This window comes from Microcebus murinus, chromosome X (assembly GCF_040939455.1).
Source record: "Microcebus murinus isolate Inina chromosome X, M.murinus_Inina_mat1.0, whole genome shotgun sequence".
NCBI lineage: Eukaryota > Metazoa > Chordata > Mammalia > Primates > Cheirogaleidae > Microcebus > Microcebus murinus.
Window position 1 is genome coordinate 33,879,355 of NC_134136.1, and position 21,549 is coordinate 33,900,903.

The 21,549-nt window shown below is 37.4% G+C and overlaps 1 protein-coding gene across 1 annotated transcript in view; it reads left to right on the forward strand.

Annotated features, from left to right (window-relative positions):
* The window catches only part of IL1RAPL2 (interleukin 1 receptor accessory protein like 2), a 1,045,794-nt gene that overhangs the window by 556,044 nt on the left and 468,201 nt on the right, over window positions 1–21,549 (forward strand). The window contains exons 4-5 of the mRNA XM_012787202.2: window positions 4,293–4,479; window positions 15,364–15,517. Coding sequence (XP_012642656.1) covers window positions 4,293–4,479; window positions 15,364–15,517 — 341 coding nt within the window. The remainder of the gene's footprint in view (window positions 1–4,292; window positions 4,480–15,363; window positions 15,518–21,549) is intronic.

Sequence of the window (21,549 nt, forward strand, 5' to 3'; positions counted from 1 at the left end):
AAAACTGGATAGCCACACGTAGAAGATTGAAACAAAACCCACACCTTTCACTTCTCACAAAAATCAACTCCCGCTGGGTAACAGACTTGAACCTTAGGTGTGAAACTATTAGAATTCTAAAGGAAAACATTTTAAATACTCTTCTAGACATTGGCGTAGGCAAAGAATTTATGAGGAAGACCCCAAAGGCAATCACAGCAGCAATAAAAATAAATAAATGGGACCTGATCAAATTAAAAATCTTCTACACAGCTAAAGAAACTGTCAAGAGAGTAAACAGACAACTCACAGTATGGGAGAAAATTTTCACAAGCTACACATCCGATTGAGGGATGATATCTAGAATCTATTTAGAACTCAGGAAAATCAGCAAGAAAAAATCAAACAACCCTATCAAAAAGTGAGCAAAGTACATGAACAGCAATTTTTCAAAAGAAGACAGAATAATGGCCAACAAACATATGAAAAAATGCTCAAAATCTCTAATTATCAGGGAAATGCAAATCTAAACCACAGTGAGATATCACTTATCTCCAGTAAGAATGGCCCTTATCAAAAAGTCTCCAAACAATAAATGTTGGCTTGGATGCACAGAGATAGGAACACTCCTACACTGCTGGTGGGACTGCAAACTAGTTCAACCTCTGTGGAAAGCAATATGGAGATACCTTAAAGCGATACATGTAGATCTACCATTTGATCCAGCAATTCCACTACTGGGCATCTACCCAAAAGATCGAATGACACTCTACAAAAAAGACACTTGCACTTGAATGTTTATAGCAGCACAATTCACAATTGCAAAGTTGTGGAAACAACCCAAGTGCCCATCAATACATGAGTGGATTAATAAAATGTGGTGTACGTATACAATGGAGTACTATTCAGCTTTTAGAAACAACAGTAATATAGCACCTCTTGTATTTTCCTGGCTAGAGCTAGAACCCATTCTACTAAGTGAAGTATCTCAAGAATGGAAAAACAAGCACCACATGTACTCACCAGCAAATTGGTATTAACAGATCACCCCTAAGTGGACATATAGGAATAACATTTATCAGGTGTCTGGCAGGTGGGAGGGGGGCGGAGGGGATGGGTATATACAAACATAATGAGTGAGATGTGCAACATTTGGGGGATAGTCATGCTTTAAGCTCTGACTTGGGGGAGCAATATACGTAATCTTAACATTTATACCCCCATAATATGCTGAAATAAAAAAAATAAATTATACTTTGGAAGCGTTGGGGAATGAACACATAAGAATATCTGTTGTCTTGTGCCTGGAAACCACATTTAGAGGTGTGGGTTTCATTATAGAAAACATTTGTCTAAGAAGCTCCCGGATGGTTTAGTGACACTCTTACTGACCTTTGATCGTCAAGGTTCTGGCCTTTGCCTAGTAGCTAATACTCATAGTACCTGAAATTTCCTTCCTGCCTTAGTTGCTTTCTCTTGATTCACTTCTTTTTGTGCCTTAGTCAGTGTTTCTTTTGGATTCTTTCGAACCTACATGGCTCTCTAATACTAGACCTTTTGCCCAGCAGATCGCTTCTAGACTCTTCCCTGGCAAGTAGCACTCCTCACCCAGGAGTCTATCTTAACCCATTGCTGCCACTGCGGTGTTTTTATATATTGGTGATTGTTCATGATTATTATATCACATATAAATTTTAATTATTATATATGTTTATGATTGTACATATATGAGTGTTCATATACGCATATGTGTATATATGTAACTATTATATATATATATGTGAACAATATGCAGAATAATGCTGGCAGTACCTACCAGTCTAATTACAGCTACAAGGCCGGGCGCTGTGGCTCACGCCTGTAATCCTAGCTCTTGGGAGGCCGAGGCGGGCGGATTGCTCAAGGTCAGGAGTTCAATACCAGCCTGAGCAAGAGCGAGACCCCGTCTCTACTATAAATAGAAAGAAATTAATTGGCCAACTGATATATATATAAAAAAAATTAGCCGGGCATGGTGGCGCATGCCTGTAGTCCCAGCTACTCGGGAGGCTGAGGCAGGAGGATGGCTTGAGCCCAGGAGTTTGAGGTTGCTGTGAGCTAGGCTGACGCCACGGCACTCACTCTAGCCTGGACAACAAAGTGAGACTCTGTCTCAAAAAAAAAAAAAAATAATAATAATAATTACAGCTACAATTTATTGCATGCCTGCTATGTGCCAGATACTGCATTAGGTATTTTACATATATTATTTAATTTAATACAACAGTCTGAAGTGGTCCATTGTTATAATTATTCTAAGTACAAATGAAACCCTGTTTTTGCTCATAATTGTAAAATGAAAGGAACTCATTGCTCTACCCTCCAATGGAGCCACCATAAAGAACTTCTTATCCTCATTTTTCAGGTGAGGAAACCGAGGCTCAGAGAGGTTAAATAACTTGTTGGAGGTCAGAGAGCTAGTTGAACCTACAGGATCTTAGATCAAAGCTGGTGCTTTGCTCAGAAACCACTATACTAGACTGGTCGCCCAGGGCTAAATATACTTGAGATAGATTCTTTTATGGCATTGGACATTCCTCCTACTCCCTCTATTATTAAGAACTCAGGTCAACAGTTTCCTTTCCATGGGGATATAACATAATAATGGGAAGATATTTAACAAGTAAGTCTCTTTCACCTCTATGGAAGATCACCATGAAGCAGATATGATCAAAGTCTGTAACATCAAGAACTGCTCAGAACACTTTGGATATCCAGCAGAGGTGATTCTCTTTCTTCGGTGTTAGATACCTTTTAATAACTGTGACCATTTAGATTCCCTCTATCTCCTTACCTTGTCCCAGTCCTCTGTGTCTCCCAGATGTAGCCAATATATTCTGTTCTTTGCCAATATGGTGATGCACAAAACTTGGCTAACCTTCCTCCTAGTGCTGGTTTAAGAATACCTGCTAGTTATCTGGGTTATATTTATATACGGAATGTGGTATTTGACCAGCCATATACCTGAATCTGATGAAACGAGGGTTTGTGCCATATTGATGGAAAATTGGAGAAGAGATGACATAGCTATCAAATATATACCATTTGATGCCCACTTATTTAATCATCTAGCATTTACTGAACACCTACTATCTATTCATTTAGATTTCAGAGATAGAGTGATGAACAAGAACAACAAATTCTTTGCCCTTATTAGCTTGTACTTACCAAATAAATATTAGAAGATCAGAGAGGAGCCAGGCATGTTGGCTCATGCCTGTAACCCCAGCTACTCAGGGAAGCTGATGTGGTAGGACCACTTGAGTCCAGGTATTTTTTTTTTTTTTTGAGGCCAGGTGTTTGAGACCAGCCTGGGCAACATAGCAAGATCCCATTTCTATAAAAATTTGAAAAATTAGCCAGTCATGGTGGCACGTGTCTGTAGTCTTGGCTGCTCAGGAGGCTAAAATGGGAGTATTGCTTGAGGCCAGGAGTTTGAGGCTACAGTGAGCTATCATGCTGCTGCACTTCAGCTTGGGTGACAGAATGAAAACCCATTTCCTCTGATGACAAAGAAATATCAGAGAGAAGAGCAAGTACAAAGGCCTGTGGTTTGAAAAGGCTTAGTGTGTTAAGTAACAGAGAAAGTGCCAGTGTGGCTGTATCCTATTCCGTCAAGGAGAGAATGTTATGATGGGCTAGATCATGTATAGCTTTGTAGGGAGCAAGAAGGCTTAGAAATATTTACCACTGAAGTATTAAAAACATGGCCAAAAGGGCAAAATTGATTGAGCTAAATGGTATCCTTCTTCTGTGATACTTTTATTATTATTATTATTATTGTTATGGCTTTAGATTCATGGCCTTTAAAAACACTGGTTTTTAGTATGTGTTCTGTAAAAGGAAATGTTGGCTTAGAAACCAATAATAAAATTCAGTGACCCCTGGAATAACTGTTAAAGGGCTGGCCACAGGGGCAGAGCAAAAATGGCTATTGCTCTAGTCATAGAGACACTTTCTCATGGGTTTTCAGTATCAGAGTTTCAATACAGCAATGATTATTCCTGGAAATGGAGTCTAGCTGTCTTCCAGTTTAGAAAATGGAAGCTCCTCTGTGTAGCTCTGTACTTTCCTGATGGCCAGAGATGTCTGCATCAGCATTTTGTTTCATATCTCCCTGTCATTTGAAGTAGAAAACTACTCTGTGTTGTTGTGATGATGTTTTTGATTTCTAGGAAAGGCCCTAAGTGGGAAAGTCAACACTCTTGAAATATATAGAGTACAAAGTTGAAATCACCCAATAAAGCCATTTTGCTATTTCTTTGTTCCTACAGAAACTCGACATATTGCATGAAGGTGTCAATGTCCTTGACTGTTGCAGAGAATGAATCCGGCCTGTGCTACAACAGCAGGATCCGCTATTTAGAAAAATCTGAAGTCACAAAAAGAAAAGAGATCTCCTGCCCAGACATGGATGACTTTAAAAAGTCCGATCAGGAGCCTGATGTTGTATGGTACAAGGTAACTCAGCTTGGTGTCACGTGCATTTTTTACTTCAGTCAATAGGAGACTTGAGGATATGGAAATGGGAGAGATTTTATTACTAGTGTTTGGTATTAGATATTTCACTGAGAAGAATCAGCAAATCCATAACTACATCCTTCAGAGATATGACCCCCATCTACTGCTGGTTTTCATGCATTTCCATCAGCAGGTGTCTGAAGCAGTCCCACCTTCTCCAATTGCTAAAAGTAAATAAAATTTCCCTCTACCTCAACTGTTAAGAGAAAATGGGAAGAAGGATAAAGATTTAAATAGCACATAGAAAAAATTATTTCAGGGACATAGAAATATTATTAACTGTTAGGAACAAAGGCCCGTTATTACCAGTAGCAGTACTTACAAAGAATAGCTACTATTGCCCTGGTTTACATCGCGAGAGCCACTAGAGGAGAGAAATGTGTCCAGTGCAGGATGTGCAAATGCTCCTAAGGTTGTTTAGCTGGAAATAAGCTACATTCAAAGGTTGAATAGAAAACAGTTGAATGAAGGGATTATTTACAAAGGTGTGAGCAGGTTGGAGGGAAGCAATAGGTGAGGAAGTTGTTAATTATCCCCAGGCCTGCAGTGGGAAAGCAGCAAGGTCACTGGAACTTGGCAAGAGCAAAAGGGGGCTGTCAAGAGCTACAGCCTTAAAGGAATCTTTAGGGATGGCAGATAGGGGAGGAGGAGGCGGAATAAATACCCTAACCCAGGCGTCCTCAAACTATGGCCTGTGAGCCACATGCGGCCTGATGAGGACATTTATCCGGCCCACCGGGTGTTTTTGTGGTCGCTGCCTGTCCTGCTTAGCAGCCGAGTAGTCCTGGGTCCACAGTGCGCATGTGTGGAATGTGCGCCGCACTCTCCAACGACCCTCCAACGTTCTGAGGGACAGTGAACTGGCCCCCTGTTTAAAAAGTTTGAGGACCCCTGTGCCTAACCCTTCTCAACTCATGCCCTCTGGTTTCCTGCCAGTTGCCTCTCTCTCTCTCCCGATCCCCAGTGAAACTCAAACAGATGCGAGAGGGAAAAGCAGGAGAGAGAGTCAACAGCCTTCAGCTTCCCTGGGCATAGAGTAGGGCAGACAAGGGCGAACAATGGATGTGGTGGAAGAAATGGAAAATAACCATACAAGCTTCAAGCTATGATATTCTGGCTGCTAGCCTGGGGCCCCATGATCCTAGAACTGAACACCTCCTGCCAGCTCTAAAGCCACAGCGGTTGATGTGCTGTACAGTTTTATAATGTGATGTCTGGAGGTGACCAAGGAGGTTTTCCTGCACAGATGCTGTGCACATTGTTGGAGCCAAACACTCACAAAAGGTCAAGCAGGTTGTTTCTATAGTATCTGACAGACTTTTAGTTCCCAGGGAAGCCTAAACTCTAACTCCCACAGCTGTCATGTGCTTTTATGTTTGGAAGCCTCTCTGTTTTCACACCTAGGGGAACTCACCAATAGACAACCAAGAGCATGTACTGAACTAGGACACTCAGGGCTCTATGTGCATTGTCCTTCCTTTTGTTTTTTAATGAAGATACTATTGTGACAGGTGAAAAGGAACGTGATATTTATTATAAACATAGACTATAGATAATTTAGTGAGACCCTTTATGCCAGGGGTCCTCAAACTTTTTAAACAGGGGGCCAGTTCACTGTCCCTCAGACCGTTGGAGGGCCAGATTATAGTTTAAAAAAAAACTATGAACAAATTCCTATGCACACTGCACATATCTTATTTTGAAGTAAAAAAACAAACGGGCAAAAACACCCGCATGTGGCCCACAGGCTGTACTTTGAGGATGCCTGCTTTATGCCATCATCAGTACCTCGTTTGTATTTATTAAGCACTCATTATGCGCCATGCACTGTGCTAAGTTTGGTTTCTACATTTTCTCATTTAAATATCAATGCAACTCTGTGTAGTAGGTGCCGTAATTCTTATTTAATAGAGATAAAAACTGAGGCTTAGAGAGATGTAACTTGTCTAGAGTTATACAGCTCACAAAGTCTTGATTTGTATTCAAGACAGTGTGACTCCAAAGTTCATTTTCTTAATCACTGCCCTCTCCTGCAATGGGCCTCGGGCTAAACCCAGCCTTGATCATATCTCAGGGACTTTTGTAAGATGCAGTGCTGATCCAGAAGACCTGGCAAAAGGGAGTAAAAAAGTTTTATTTCAGTTTTTTAGCTGAGGAAGGGAAGTTGACCTGCCCAAGAGTTGGCAGCTAGGAGTAAAATCCAGGTCATCAGACTCTCTTTACAGTAAACATTCTACTATATCATTTTCTTATTTTTATATTAAAGCCTTTCTTCTTCCCTCATATCTCTAGACATCACTATCATTATTACATACCAAAGCAATTTATTGATTGGGAAATGCTACCTTCCCTTCTTCTTAGAAATGGGCCAATAATGGTGAAGCAAAAGGCTTTTCCGGCTTTGCCTGGATAATAATGTTTAATATTTCTACAACATTTTATAATTGATATATAATAGTCATAATGATATTTAACATTTCTTGAGTATTTACTATATACCAGGCTGTGTTTTAAGTGCTTCAGATGGATTAACTCAATCCTTAGCACTACCATATAAATTAGGTATTATTATCACTATTTTATAGAAGAGGTGACTGGAGACTCAACATGGCTTATCAAAAGTCACACAGCAGTTTGTGACTTGCAGTTTGGCTACTGTCCCCACCCTCTTAGCCCCTACATGATACTAATGGATCAGTATTAAACACTAGAACCCAAAGTTAAAGGAATATGTTGTTAAGCCTTGCATCTCATACAAGGTTTCAAGTAAATCCCCGAAGAAAATGTATTGCTGTATCCGGAAAATGTTTCCTTTTACAGTCTGTATTCGGATAATCTACTCTGCCTGCTTTGTAGCCATGCAGAGCAAGAAGTGCTTTTGCCCTGGCTACAGCAATAGAGAATGCATTTGTCTGGAATCCATTGTGGTGCACATCCAAAGTTAGAAACGTTCAATTTCTTATCTCTAGTGTTTAAAACGTGAAAAGTTTGTGTTTTGCATGATCCTTTTCCCAGCCATCTTTTCAAATATATGTAATCTTTCAGCTGGCTTCTTTTCCATCAATCTCTGCCTTTTACTTACTGCCTAATCATATTATATCACTGTCACCTTCTGTTTTGGGTTTCCCAGGCTGTCTGAAATATGCTATGGTAGGCCTCTGAGGACTATGATTCCGTGCCTACATGTAATCACAGCTGCCTAGGAAGATAGAGACAGATTTGGCGGCACTGGAAACTGAAAGTCTTTCAGATTCTATAGAAAGCTAGATATAAAGATGCCTGCATAAGCCAATCCTGGCTGGCTGTCGAATCCAAGGGGGCTGCATATCCTCTATCAGAACTGTATCAGTTAGCAAAGGGAAGTGGGTAGAAGGGGCTATACTATATAATATCAATTCCTTCTACTATTATATGATTGAGGCTTAGACATTAGAGCAGACTATTCAATAATGTTAGTGTTTTTAGAAACTTTTTAGAAATTAGAAATAAATATTCTTTCCTTTATTGCCCTAAGAAGAACACTGGAACCACCTCATCATTCACCGAGCATAATGTTGTGGCAAAAGTATAGAGTCCCTTTATCTAATTTCTAAACTGAAGAATCCCCTAACCTTCATAGGATATCAGCAATGAAAATACAGATATATACTTTGAGGTAAAGCATTTATGCATATGATTCGTTACCTCCGTTGGTAAAAGCCTGGTGTTAATGAGGTCAAGGGTACCAGTTTGTGTCCTCCTTTTTCTTCTCACAACTATCTCAATTTCACACGTTTGCCATTCGTTATAAGTGGGATTGGTTGGGAATGATGGATGATATTGTATACATTTATTCATTCATTTGTACAACTCATTCATTCAACACATATTTATTGGATGCCTACTTGTGCAAGGCACCATGCTAGGAACTGGGAATTGTTTTTCCATTCTCATGAAGGGAGATAGATAAGTAAACAGCTTCTTCTCAAAACTCCAGGAAGAAATTACATCAATTAATACATCTAAAGAACAGCTCCTACTTGTAATCAACAGCATCTTTGTATTGAGTAAAGGATGGCAGATGTACATGGTTATAACTATAGATATGAGTGTCTTTGCAAAGTAAAATTTCAAAGCTAAATAAGATCAGTTAATATTTCCATGGTGCAGAATAAACAACAGCAATCTTTCAAAAATCTTTTCATATAATAGCACACATAGAAAGTGATAATATGACATAGTGAGATGAGTGAAAGACTTTCCCTGAGAGCTTCAGCTCCTGGCCCCTCCTGACTGGGGCTGACTAACAGATCAATGTGTCCAGTACCAGTAACCCGCACGTAGCACTGTGTGGTACTAGGGCCTGCTGGTTTGGAAGCTCTGGTTTGTGTTTCCATAAAATGTGACATATCATTTTTTTTCAAACCTAAAGATGGCTAAGTAATCCAATCTTAGTTGCCTTTGGAATGTAAGGAGTACGTGGGAGGGGGATGTATCTCTTCTATGTGAACTCTGGCAGTTAGCAAAAAAAGATGAGGCTACTTATTGGTGGTGGTTATCTTTTTACAGATGAGAAAACTGAAATAATTCATAGCAGGTCACTTAGTTAACATGTGGCCAATTAGGTTCAAACCCTGAACTTCTGACTTCTAATAAATGTTCATAGAACTCCACTATGATTGCCCCGCTAAATGCAGATGTTATGAACTTAAGATACTCACATCACTGATGCACGCAGAATTCTCTATCAAAATTGTTACTCCGGAACCAAATCCTGAAATGCTTTCTGAAATGCTTTCCTGAAATGCTCCTTAATGACTCTAAGTGTCCCCTCAAAGGGACTCAAATGAGCCAGAAAGAGATTTTTTTTTTTTAAGATCAAGATAGAACTAAGTTGAAGGAGTTATAATATCATAGGGACCTTAGAGCCCATCTAGTACAACTTGTCTATTTTAACTTGTGAAGAAACTGAGACCCAAAGAGGTTAAGCGATTTGCTTAAGTCAAATGAAACTCATTTCTTCCTTTTTTAACATTTACTAAATTTTACAAAGAGACCACCTTAAAGAAGTGAATGTATGTGTATGTATGTGTGTATTTATAGACTGTTTGGACAAATCAAGCAATGTAGAGGTGTATACAGTTAGCTGTGTCCTTTTCTTCCATTTCAGTTTAACTGTCTAAAGTAACTAATGTTACCTGTTTGTTATATCCTTCCATACTTGGCTCTATGCTGGCATTTTCTTTCTTTCTCTCTTTCCATCTCTCTCTGTCTCTCACACACACACACACACATAATTTACCCACATACATACACACACACACATTTTATATATATATATATATCACCTTCTGTTATTTTTATAAAAAATGGGAATGTACTGTACATACCAATCTCTCCCCATCACACACAAACATATCAAACATCTTTCTATTGTTGATTCTATAGGTCAAATTCTTTACAAATGAATAGCTGCATAATAGTTTATAGGATGGAACTCCCTTATTTTAGTCAACCATTCTTCTACTAGTGGATATTCATTTTTTTCTAGTTTTTAATCAGAGTATTGCAATAAGCATCCTTGTATATATACACATACATTCTTAACGTCCATGACAAACCAGATAGGAATGCTCTCTATTACTGATATTGTCAACATTGTTTTTAAGGTTCTAGTTGTTGTTACAAGAAAACTAAATGCAATATGCTATATACATATTGGAAGAGAATAGAAAAAAATAATTTCAATTTTCATATTATATTATTGCATACCTAGAAAACCCAAGGGACTCAATAACAGCAAAAAATAGAACTAATGAGAGAATTTGGTATGGTAAAATATACAAAAATTCAATAACTTTTATTTTTGCTTATAATAATCAGTTAGACATGTAAAAGCAAAAGTGAAGCTATCTTATTTACAACAATAACAAACTATAAAACACTTTAGAATACATTTAACAAGGATGCAATGGGACCTATATAAAATATAATTTTATTTAAGGACATAAAATATGATCTAAATTAATGGAAGATAGAACATGTTTCTGCATGGAAGATATGTAATAAAACATCAACTCTTCCCAAATGCATATGAATAATGCAATTTTCTGGAATGCAATTTGTTTTGCAAATGGACAACATGATTATACAGGTCATATGGATGAACGAATATACCAAAATTGCCAAGAAAATATAGGATGAAAACATTCATGAGAGTGGGCTTATACTACCAGTTACTGCAAAACAGCATCAATTAAAATAGTAAGTTTAGGAAAAGATAATTGACCTGTGGAATAGAATGGAGAATCCAGAAATAGATAAAAATACACATATATGAGAATTTAATATGTGATAAAGTTAACATTTCATTTAAATGGATGACAAGGGGGAATAATGGCTTATTGAAAAATCATGTGGACATAATTGAATATCTGCTTAGAAAAAATAGATCTCTAACTCATATACCGTGTTTAACTCATATACCATTTACAGGGTCTGACATCATGTCAAGTATGTTCATGTATTACCTGACTCAATCTTTAGAACAACTGTTTGAGATAGGCTACACAAAGACAGATATCTTTGGATAGAATTTAAGGCTTTTTACATCTGGACCCAGCCACTCTTAACAGAGCAAAGCTTGTTTGTAATTTTTTTATCCACTCCATGCTTTTTCACATCTGTTCTTCCTTCTGTCTGCTATGTCCTGCCTAACTTTTATATATTGTTCAAAACTCAGTTCAGATGCTCATAATAACCTACTACTGACCATCCCCTTGTTCGTGCTTATTCTGCTATAATACATGGATGACTTGACATTAAAATTCAAATATTTCTTCCTTTCCTTTCTATTTTTCTTTTCCTTCTGGTATTCCCATTATGTGGGCTACCAGTATCAATATTAATACCATGAAGGCAGAAATTTGGAGAAATAGGGCTTAGAGGGGAAGGACTCCTTGGAGTGGGTTATCCTAGGCATTTGGAATATAGGTAGGACTGAAAATGATAATGCTAATACCTAATCACAGTTGTGCTACTAATCATCTCGTACATCTTTAAATTGCAGAAAGTTCGGATTCCCTAAAGATTTTTAATTAGATGTCTGGATTTCCTATGGAAGAATACAATATCCATGGGAAAGGGGAGAAGTTGGTTTGAGGAGGCAGGTGTTGGGTGTTCAAACAATGGTTGTTTGAGGAGATGGTACATGATTGGCTTATGGTTGCATAGCTCCTTTGTGGTTAAACCTCAGAATCAGAAGAAATATTTGAATTTGCCTGATGTTCTTGCCATGAGAAATGAGTCATATGCTCTGAATGGCATGAACGTAACCATGACCATCACATCAAATGGATTAAAATGTACCTGTGGGTATGATGACACTATCTCAGAAGTAGACTGTGAGTACAGTGGTGACTGTTTTAGGGTAGAAACTCCAGTAACTCTAAGATTTTTACTTTAGGGGTCTTGGTAAACAGATGCCTCTGTTGTCCTTACTGGGCTCCCAACACAGCAACTGCTGTAAAGGGAAATCTGTCACCCAGGAAGGCTAAGCGGGAGGGGAAAGAAGCTGGGCATTAATTGCAGACATTATGTTGACTGAGCAAGGATGTCCTACAACAGACTGCTCCATGAGAGGATGACTAGGTCTCAAAATGAGTTGTTTGTTGAACTGAGGCAACACCAGCAAGAAATTTCTCAGCGAAATTTTCAGGTTGATGAAGTTTAATATTCGTAGGGACAATAAATAGTAGGCAAATTATGCAGTGAAGTCAATATTAGGGGCTGGCTCACATTTGAGCCTTTGGTAGTATGTCCTGGCCTCAGATAAACAACCATCTTGAGACTTGACCTATGTCCTTCAAACCTCTTTGCCTAACAGGGTTTCAGAAGTAAACTGGTCTAGGGCAGTGAGGTATGGCAATGTTGTCTGTCCACCAGGAAGATAGGGGGCAGTAGAGAGGCAGCAGTAAGTCTAGCAGCCGGAAGCTTAGGGAAGATACACTGCAAATAATGGAGTCAAGAGTCTGGAAGATTTCTGAGAGTCTATACAGGCACCCGGACCAAAGTAGAATAGTCAACAAAATAACTTCGAGAAAGTTTGATTTGTGGGAGCAGGATGGTCATCTATATAGTATGATGGGAAATATACTTTAAAGGCTCTTCTGAGCAAAATATAGCTTCTGTACCTACCTGCAGAGATTAGTTTTTGGCCTCTTAGGAGCTATACATTTTCAGTGAGTTAACGTATTAATTTGCTGGGGGGATAGTTAGCCAATTAGTGAAGATTTATTTGTATCTATTAGTTCATCAGCACAAATTTTCACTAATCAGAGCTTGGGCTTCTAAAGAGATGTAATCTAGAATTGGGAAGGTTTAGCAATGGGGAACATTCTATGTACAGTGCTGCCCAATAAGCATGTAATGAATAAACCTACAAGCCTCTGGGTTCTAGCTGCTCATGTGGTAGCAAATATTATCCCCATATACAAATTTGCCTAAGATCACAAGATCACAGAACTTGGGTGAACCCCAGATTTTAACCTAGAGATGTTTTGGCCTAAAGGCAGTTTGCCTTTTCATCTAAACTATGTTGTCTCCAGAGGGGTGTATATGACTTGAAGACAATAGTTTTCTATGCCACAGTTTTCCAAAAAAGCCATCTATTGGATACCAAGAATCCCCTCTAAGGCTTTATATGGCAACCTGGAAAGCACTCTGGACTATCTAAATCTATCTCAAAGGACATGTAAAGATTCCAGGATTTTCTTCATCAGGACTGATTTTCTATTTCTTATACACTGTAGCTTTTTACTTCCTGGAGAAAAAATGGCAGTAACCAGGGAAAATGAAAATTATTAGAACTAATTGCATATGGATTTTCCCCCAAATTGACATTGAAATGCAACAGCGTTTGTCTTTGAATAAAATGAGTGTGTGGGCTTATTTGCCTGACCTGACCAATGCAGTGCGAAAGTGCAGCAGCTCAGTTTTCTTATTCCTTTCCTCTCAAAATGCCCAGAGGGACCATATTTTTGTTTAATGACCTTCAGAATGATTCTTTAGAAATCTGAGGCTATCAGAGTTGGAAGCAATGCGAAAATAATTGTGGATTATTATTGTATGACGACAGTGGCAGCTGGGTTGGTTTTTTTTTTTTTTTTCCTCTCTGTTCAGACTTTCTTCTTCATTTTCCCAGAAACCTTATATCCCAAGGTTTAACTCAGAAGCAAATCTCATATAGGTGATAAACCTTGCCAGACATGGTACGTAATATAATTTCAGACAGACCCTTAACTGTTCTTCAGAAAGACCCTAGGGAGTGAAGCAACCTTATATCTAGATGCTCTCTGCAGTATTACTTTTATTTACTCTCTGACAAAATGTGTGGGTAGTTGTATTGGATATAAAGCAAGCATATCTCTTAAAGATTATACCTGTAAACCTAAGTGCCAGTTGTTGTGTTTTGTTGTTAAAACTCTTACTAACATAAAAGAAAAAATTTTGTTATAGTGAAAAACTAATAAAGGGGTACTCACCCTCCCAAATCATTTATAAACACACATCCACACCCCCCCCCAACATACACACACAAGCACTCACAGCTGGGGGTTGAGAGTCGGCACAGATACTGTATGTCCATGTTTAAGATGTGCATATGGAGAGCAGGGCTGAGGGATGGTAGGTACAGATGTTATACACACTATATTGTGGAAAGTAGAATATGCTCTCAACCATTTGTTCATATCATCTGCCAATTTCTTTATTACCTCAACTGACAGATTCAGAATTTAGATGCTAAAATACTTTTTCCTTGGTTATTCAGCACTCCCTCACAGCTGTCCGCAAGGCCTCCACCAGTGTTTATACAGCTTTTGGCTTTGTGTGAACATTTAGAATGAATAGTGGACCAAATGGGACAATATCTAAAAAGTAGTCTCAGAAAATTCCCAATAGACAAAGCCAGTTGGCTGAATATTCTTACATACTTGGTTATTGCTATATCCTTGTCACTTTCTGGAAAAGTGTTACACATTCCTTTCTAGGGAAGTCCAATCCTAGTAGCCAAACTCCCTCACATTCCCATCAGGAGAGTAAGAGAATTGGCTTCAAAAACCAAATCTGATTCTCTGATTATATACCACTGAACTCAGAAAGCAAGTGGATGATTTATTTCTCCATGCTGTTACTGCAACTAAGTGTGTCCTCATTTTACCTACTATGTTTTTAGAGAACTTCTTAAGCCTAATTTTCTGGACCCTTTCCTTCCTACTCCCCAAATTGAGCTCTTGACTGCAAGTCAGGAGACTCTCGAGTAATAGTATTAATTTTTATAATAAGGAGTAATTAATAAAATAATCATAAACTACATTGCCAATGTAAAAGTCTATTATGAATGTTTAATAATGCCTAAGACTTCCCTGGAGTATACTAAGTGGCTAAGTGAACCATATCCTCTTAGAACTCATAGGAAATATCCCTGTCAAAGAGAAGAAACCAGGATGTAATAATAATATTTAGCAGCTTCTATCGTTCTGCTGTACCTATCTTGCATTTGGGGAGCTTGTATGCTATTCCGTCTGTTTTTACAGAATGCCTCTATAGATTTCTTGCTCTTGGTATCAGGTTTTCAAGTGGCTATTTGTAGGATAGCTGTGATATTTTAACTGGATATAAGAAGATACATTTATAGTTTTGCTTGGTCATTGACTTCACTTCTTAGTTACGTATTTTGAAAACTAGAGAGAGGAATAGAAAAAAGTGAAAGTACTAACTTGCCAGTACGGACATATAGTTTGTGAAGTTTTATTTTTTGCTGACCTGCACATATTTTCTCTGCAGGAATGCAAGCCAAAAATGTGGAGAAGCATAATAATACAGAAAGGAAATGCTCTTCTTATTCAGGAAGTTCAAGAAGAAGATGGAGGAAATTACACATGTGAACTCAAATATGAAGGAAAACTTGTAAGACGAACAACTGAATTGAAAGTTACAGGTAGGAATTGCTTCTACCAAATTGTGGTAAATGAGATTTCAAGTATAATTAAGCTTAGGAAGAAAGAGTTCCATTCAAAGACCCAAAATTCTGTGGATTTAGAATTGGCTACAAATTAAACAGTTGGGAAGGTCACTATTAATAAGTTGTACTAAATAAAAGCCATATGTGGAATATGAACAATTAATTTAGGGAATAAGGGCCCAATTGCTGCATATCTGTTCTCTGCCTTTATGAATGGTTCTTAACACTTTAATCTATCACTGATTTTTACTAAACATCTCAGAAAAACATCTCAGAAAACATCTCTAGAATGTTGACTTAACCCATAATGTGGAATCTCCTCATAGGTGAAGGCTGCTTTTAGAAGGAAGTTATGTTGGACTGTTGGAATGAAATCTTCTTAGACTGCATCCAAAATATTTTTTATACAAAATTCCCCATAAGTCAGGGATACTATTGTGAGCTTCTAGTGATTGTTAGATAAAGCAACTCGAAAAGAACATGGATTTGTGTGTTTTAAATCTGAAGTACTGGCAAAATGTAAACTTGTAACTCTACTTGTAGGAGTGGAAGAGAGAAACTCAGAATATTCTTAGGTGGAGAGTTTTAGGAAGTAATTTTCAGAGATATAGGACATAATCTAATACCATAAAGTTATCCCTCCCAATGGATATGATGGATCCTAAGAAACTGACAAAAAGGGTACCTGGTATTGCTCGTGAACAAATCTTGACTAATTTTCCTATTGTTATATATATCTTAAGCGTAGTTTAATCTTACTTATATGTGGAATCCAAAAAAAAGTTGAATATATAGCAGCAGAGTAAAACAGTGGTTATGGGGTAGCATGGGAAATAAGTATATATAGATCAAAAGGTGCACACTCACAACCAGTTACAGATTCCTTAAAAAATGGTATGTACAAAGTAGCAGTTATGTAGGATGAATAAGTCTAGTAATTTAATGTATAGCATGATTGACTACAGTTAATAATATTATAGTGTATGCTGACGTTTGCTAAGAGAGTTGATTTTCTGTGTTCTTACCACAAAAATAAATAATAATTATATAAAGAGATGGATATGTTAATTTGCTTGAATATAGTAATAATTCTGTTATATATATATATTTTCAAACATCACATTGTATACCTTAAATATATACAGTAAAAACGATATGTGTGTGTGTGTTTGAATGTGTATACACACAAATTTGTGTTGTGGATAATATCTGAGTCATCATAAACTTTGAAATTATCCAGACAATTGCAGTATTGATTGCATTAATTGACTTATGAGTAATGTGCTTGGGCATTACCTATTTAAGCATCTCATGCTTACATCAGCCAGTTGGCTAATTATAACATATTCTTGCTAATGTTAGGAATACCTTTTTTGTTTATGTCTGGCTGACCTTTTTGGAGTAGTATTAAAATCAATCAACTGATATTGATACTTACTGAGTTAGGTTCATTCCTATAACCCATATATTTAATATGTTTTTGATTCTTCAAATTTAATTGCTTATTTTTGTTTTTTCCAAAATTTTGAATGTTAACACAGGGAATAAAAATATATATCTTTTTAGTAAACTTATATATATTAGTTTACTCTCTATACTAATAAATTACAGTTTCACTTCTTAGTTTGACTTTGTAGAGTACCTTTAGTGAATGTTTTAAACAATTCTTTTGATTAGAATTGCATGTTCATTCCCCCATGAGCTTTCAAAATAACCACCATATTGGGCCAATCCCAAATAGCAAAGATCTGCTTTTGATTAGCTTCTGAGTTGCTGAATGTGAACTTGAATTCCCTGCCTCATTCACAGTAGAAGATTCAATCACAGGCAGTCATACATCGTTACTAAGTGAACTGATCATGTACAAAGCCTTGCAGCAGCATCACTTTGACCATAACCACTAGTCCTTACAGATGCTTGCAGAGCACTTCCATTTTCGAATCAGTTGCTAAAGTTTGTAACATTATAGTATTTGGCTTGAGTTTTAAGTTGAACCAGAATAAAATATTAATAAATATCAAACCTTCCTTTCACTCACATCTAATGGTTTATAGTGATAACATACTTGCTTCTTTAGTTTCATTTTATTTTTATTTTATTTTATTTTTTTGGAGACAGAGTCTTGCTCTGTTGCCTGGGCTACAGTGCCGTGATGTCAGCCTAGCTCATAGCAACGCCAACCTTCTGGGCTTAAGCAATCCTTCTGCCTCAGCCTCCCAAGTAGCCGGGACTGCAGGCATGTGCCGCCATGCCTGGCTAATTTTCCTGTATGTTTTTAGTTGTCCAGCAAATTTCTTTCTATTTTCAGTAGAGATGGGATTTTACTCTTTATCAGGCTGGTCTCAAACTCCTGACCTCAAGTGATCCTCCTGCCTCGGCCTCCGAGAATGCTAGGATTACAGGCGTGAGCTACTGTGCCCAATCTAGTTTCATTTTAGATGCTGGAAAAGCATAGCTAGAGCCACTTATTTTTTGTATTTTATAAGATGTTAATTTACTTGTTCCAAACTTTTAGTATAAACTATGGATTTAAAATTTCATCTGAATACCTTGCAAAGATTCACAAAATTTAATGTGCCTCAGAATCATGTGGAGGGACTCACATAGGATAAAGATGATGATCTTTAAATAGAGATTCCCAGGTCTCTCCTTCAGATTCTGATTTAGTACATCAGTAAAACTAGGAATTTGACTTTTTATCCCAGTAATTCTGTTGTATACCTTCTAAGAAACATTAGAGGAGAGAATGGTGTTAAACCAGTCAAAGTCATATGCTTCATTCCTTTTTGAGCATATCAGTTTACACACACATAACACACAACTGATTTTCATCGTCCCTAAATTGTTTCCCTTAAATTCCTAAGAACTGTCATTGTTACTGAACCAAGCTGGGTTCCACTCATGCTGTGTAATAAAGCCAAACATTGAAGCCGAGAGTTGCCGTGGGAGAAAGGCTTTATTTTATAGTGTCAAGCAAGGAGTACAGGCAGCTAATGCTTAAGTCCTAGACTCCCCAGTGGCTTCCAAGGCAGGGTTTTTAAAAGCAGGGGTACATTTCAGGCAGGCAAAATTACAGATTATTACATGGAGGTTATACATTGGCCTAGCCCCAAAAGATTGAATGTCCTGAGAAGGGAGCATAGGTGGATTCACAGATTATGGATTAGTGGAAAGGAATGGTAAGATAGGTATGAGAGGCCCCTTGGGGACATTAAGAACAAAGATTGGCAGTCCAAGGTCAATTCCTCAGTTCCCCCCTTATCTGCAGTTTGCTTTGGTGGGGGTTCCTAAATAACAGCTCAAAAACATATATTAAGATGCCACCTTTTAGTTTCCATAGGGATCCCAAATACCTCTTGAATCTGGCTTGCTTAGAGAGCCATTGTTTTTATCAGGTTGTTCATTCACTTTTTATGGCTAATCATGTGCCCTGAACTTCCCCTGAAGGGACTCTAGATTTTCCTTTATTTCCATGCTCTTCCCCATCCCCCACTGCCAGCCCTGCTGGCCCCTGAGAGGGGTTCCTGCCCTGTATCATCATGAAACTATAGATCATGGTAATAAAGGGTAAAGTGTCAAGGGAATTTGTGAGTAAAGCAACCTCAACCACACAAAGTAGCTATTTATTAACCTACCATTTAAAAAATTACTGACTATATATTACATGCCAGGCAATGAGTTAGCAGCTACAAAAGGTAATTTAAAATTTATTTATGGTTATTTTGGGGTCAGTGGTGATTGTTCTTATAAGTTTATTCATTCACACAAGTCAAATGTTATACTTGATGTAGAAACAAATTAGCTTCTTGGTATGGAAGTTCAAGGGGCTGCTCTGTGAAAGTTTATTCTTTTGTGCAATATTATGTAAGTTATATTGTGCTTTCTATGCTCAATATTATGAAAGCAGTTAACAGAGTGTTCTCTCATAATTAGAAATATAATGCTGTAATTATTTAAGAGTAACCCACTCATACTTGTTTTGAGTTAGCAATATACAGGCATGGGGTAAGAATTTCAATATGACATTAATAGAGTTGGTTGATTAAGAAATTATGTAGATAGATATTTTTTACGATAGTGTATTGCAAATATGCAAGTTTTAAAGGATTGTCAAATTTCTAAAAGATTATTTTGTTATCTCTTCAAATTTCTAATTCTGAGAAATATATCTTCAGTAAAATAAGTGTTAAGGTATATCGGTGCTACTTCCTTTAAGAAGATCAGTTATAAAAAGATCCAGATATTCAAAAGTGATAAATTTTTCTGTATGAAAAATTAAAAGGTAATCATTTGTTTGATGAAATTATTTCTCCACATAAAAGAATTTGCCATATTATTTCTTTAAATAGCTCGCTTTCTTACTGCATTAAAATAGGATTTGATTTAAATGCAGCTTTTCTGGGACACTTTTATTACATAAATCATAGCAGACTTCTGTGATGTTATCGTGGAAATTTATTTTTGTTCCTTTGGAGGCTGCAAATGAGTAGGGAGGGATTTAACGACAAATAGACATGCACAATAGTATGTTTAGGTCATTTTCCAAAGATGCTAACAGTTTTATTTCCCACAGCATATTTTAGGTGGGTATTTGCTATTTTGAAGGTTTTTTTTTTCCCTTATTGTCTCAGTGAATTTGTGCAGATGGCTGGAGAATTGGTTACAAGATGATAAGAATGTAGAGCAAGTGATAAAGGAAGAAGGAGGAGAAGAGGAGTGGGAGAGAGTGTGCAAGATAATGGGATAGGATCTCCTGGGATAGGAGAGTTTCTGCCCGGAAAAGGTCAAAGGCAGACATAAATTATAGAGACTCCCCAACATGAGCACGAGCAGGAAGCCAGCACTAATTAACTTTATTTGGAAGGCAATTTACCATTCACCTGGCAAATCATTCACAAATGCATGCCTTTATGCAGCTTTTTAGAAATGAGCATTGGCTATTTGGGAAAAAAAAACACTAACCTGTTCTCTTGTGGATATGCAAATATTTCTCCCACTTGATGATTGTAAGCAGCTCTACAGTTCCTGACTGGGAACTTTTCATATATTAGGGACAATCTGTTAACCCATTGGTATCTGAATGCCATGGCAAGAGGGGTTTATTCTATAGATTTGCTTCAAAGACGTGCTGCTGGGTTACTATTAAGGAAGAAAGAGTAGCAAGGCAATCTGGATATACAAAGCTTGGTAAAACTGAAAAGTGAGATTTGGGATCAGTCTTTGGTGAAGATTTTCAAATGCTTGGCTTTAGCAAGTGTTTTTAATTTCATTTCATAAAGTGTGACTGTGAGTGCATTGTCGCAGGTGTCATTTAGACTAGATAGCTTGTTAGAATAAGTTTCCTTTGGTGTGAAAAATGGCAGATATATACACACAGAGGAAACAATTTTACATTCAAGTTGGGAAATAGGCTTTTTGTGGTCCTGGCTCTTAGTATCTTTATCCCTCTACCGCTAATGCTGAGATATTGGGGGGAGGGTGAGTTTAGGAAAAACTATGGAACATAGTGATATGGTGGAAAGTTTGTGGAATAAACAGAAATAGGGAATTTGACTAAGGATAATACAACAGGAGAAGTGATCTCTAAGCCAACAACTACATACAAGTCTAACCGGGGCTCCCAGAGAGTTAATGTGCATAGTGTTTTTCATTCATTTTTTTTCATTTAATCCTCATAACCACCATATGAGGGTGATTACTATTATTGTACCCATTTTATAGAGAAAAAAACTAAAACTTAGGTGAAATGATGTGCCCAAGGTCACATACTTGTCTTTCTAGGTCCTTCAAACTCTCAAACATAACTTTTTAACTACCCCCAAGCACAAACCATATAATTTAATTCACCAAATATACATATTACATACTATGAGAACAGATACCAAAATATTGATCATAATATCCCTCATTCCACTATAATATCCCTTTTGGACATTCACAATTTGATCCTCAATAATTCCTTATTGTAAGTTAGATGCCCCTAAGAAGAGTACACTTGGCAATTTTGA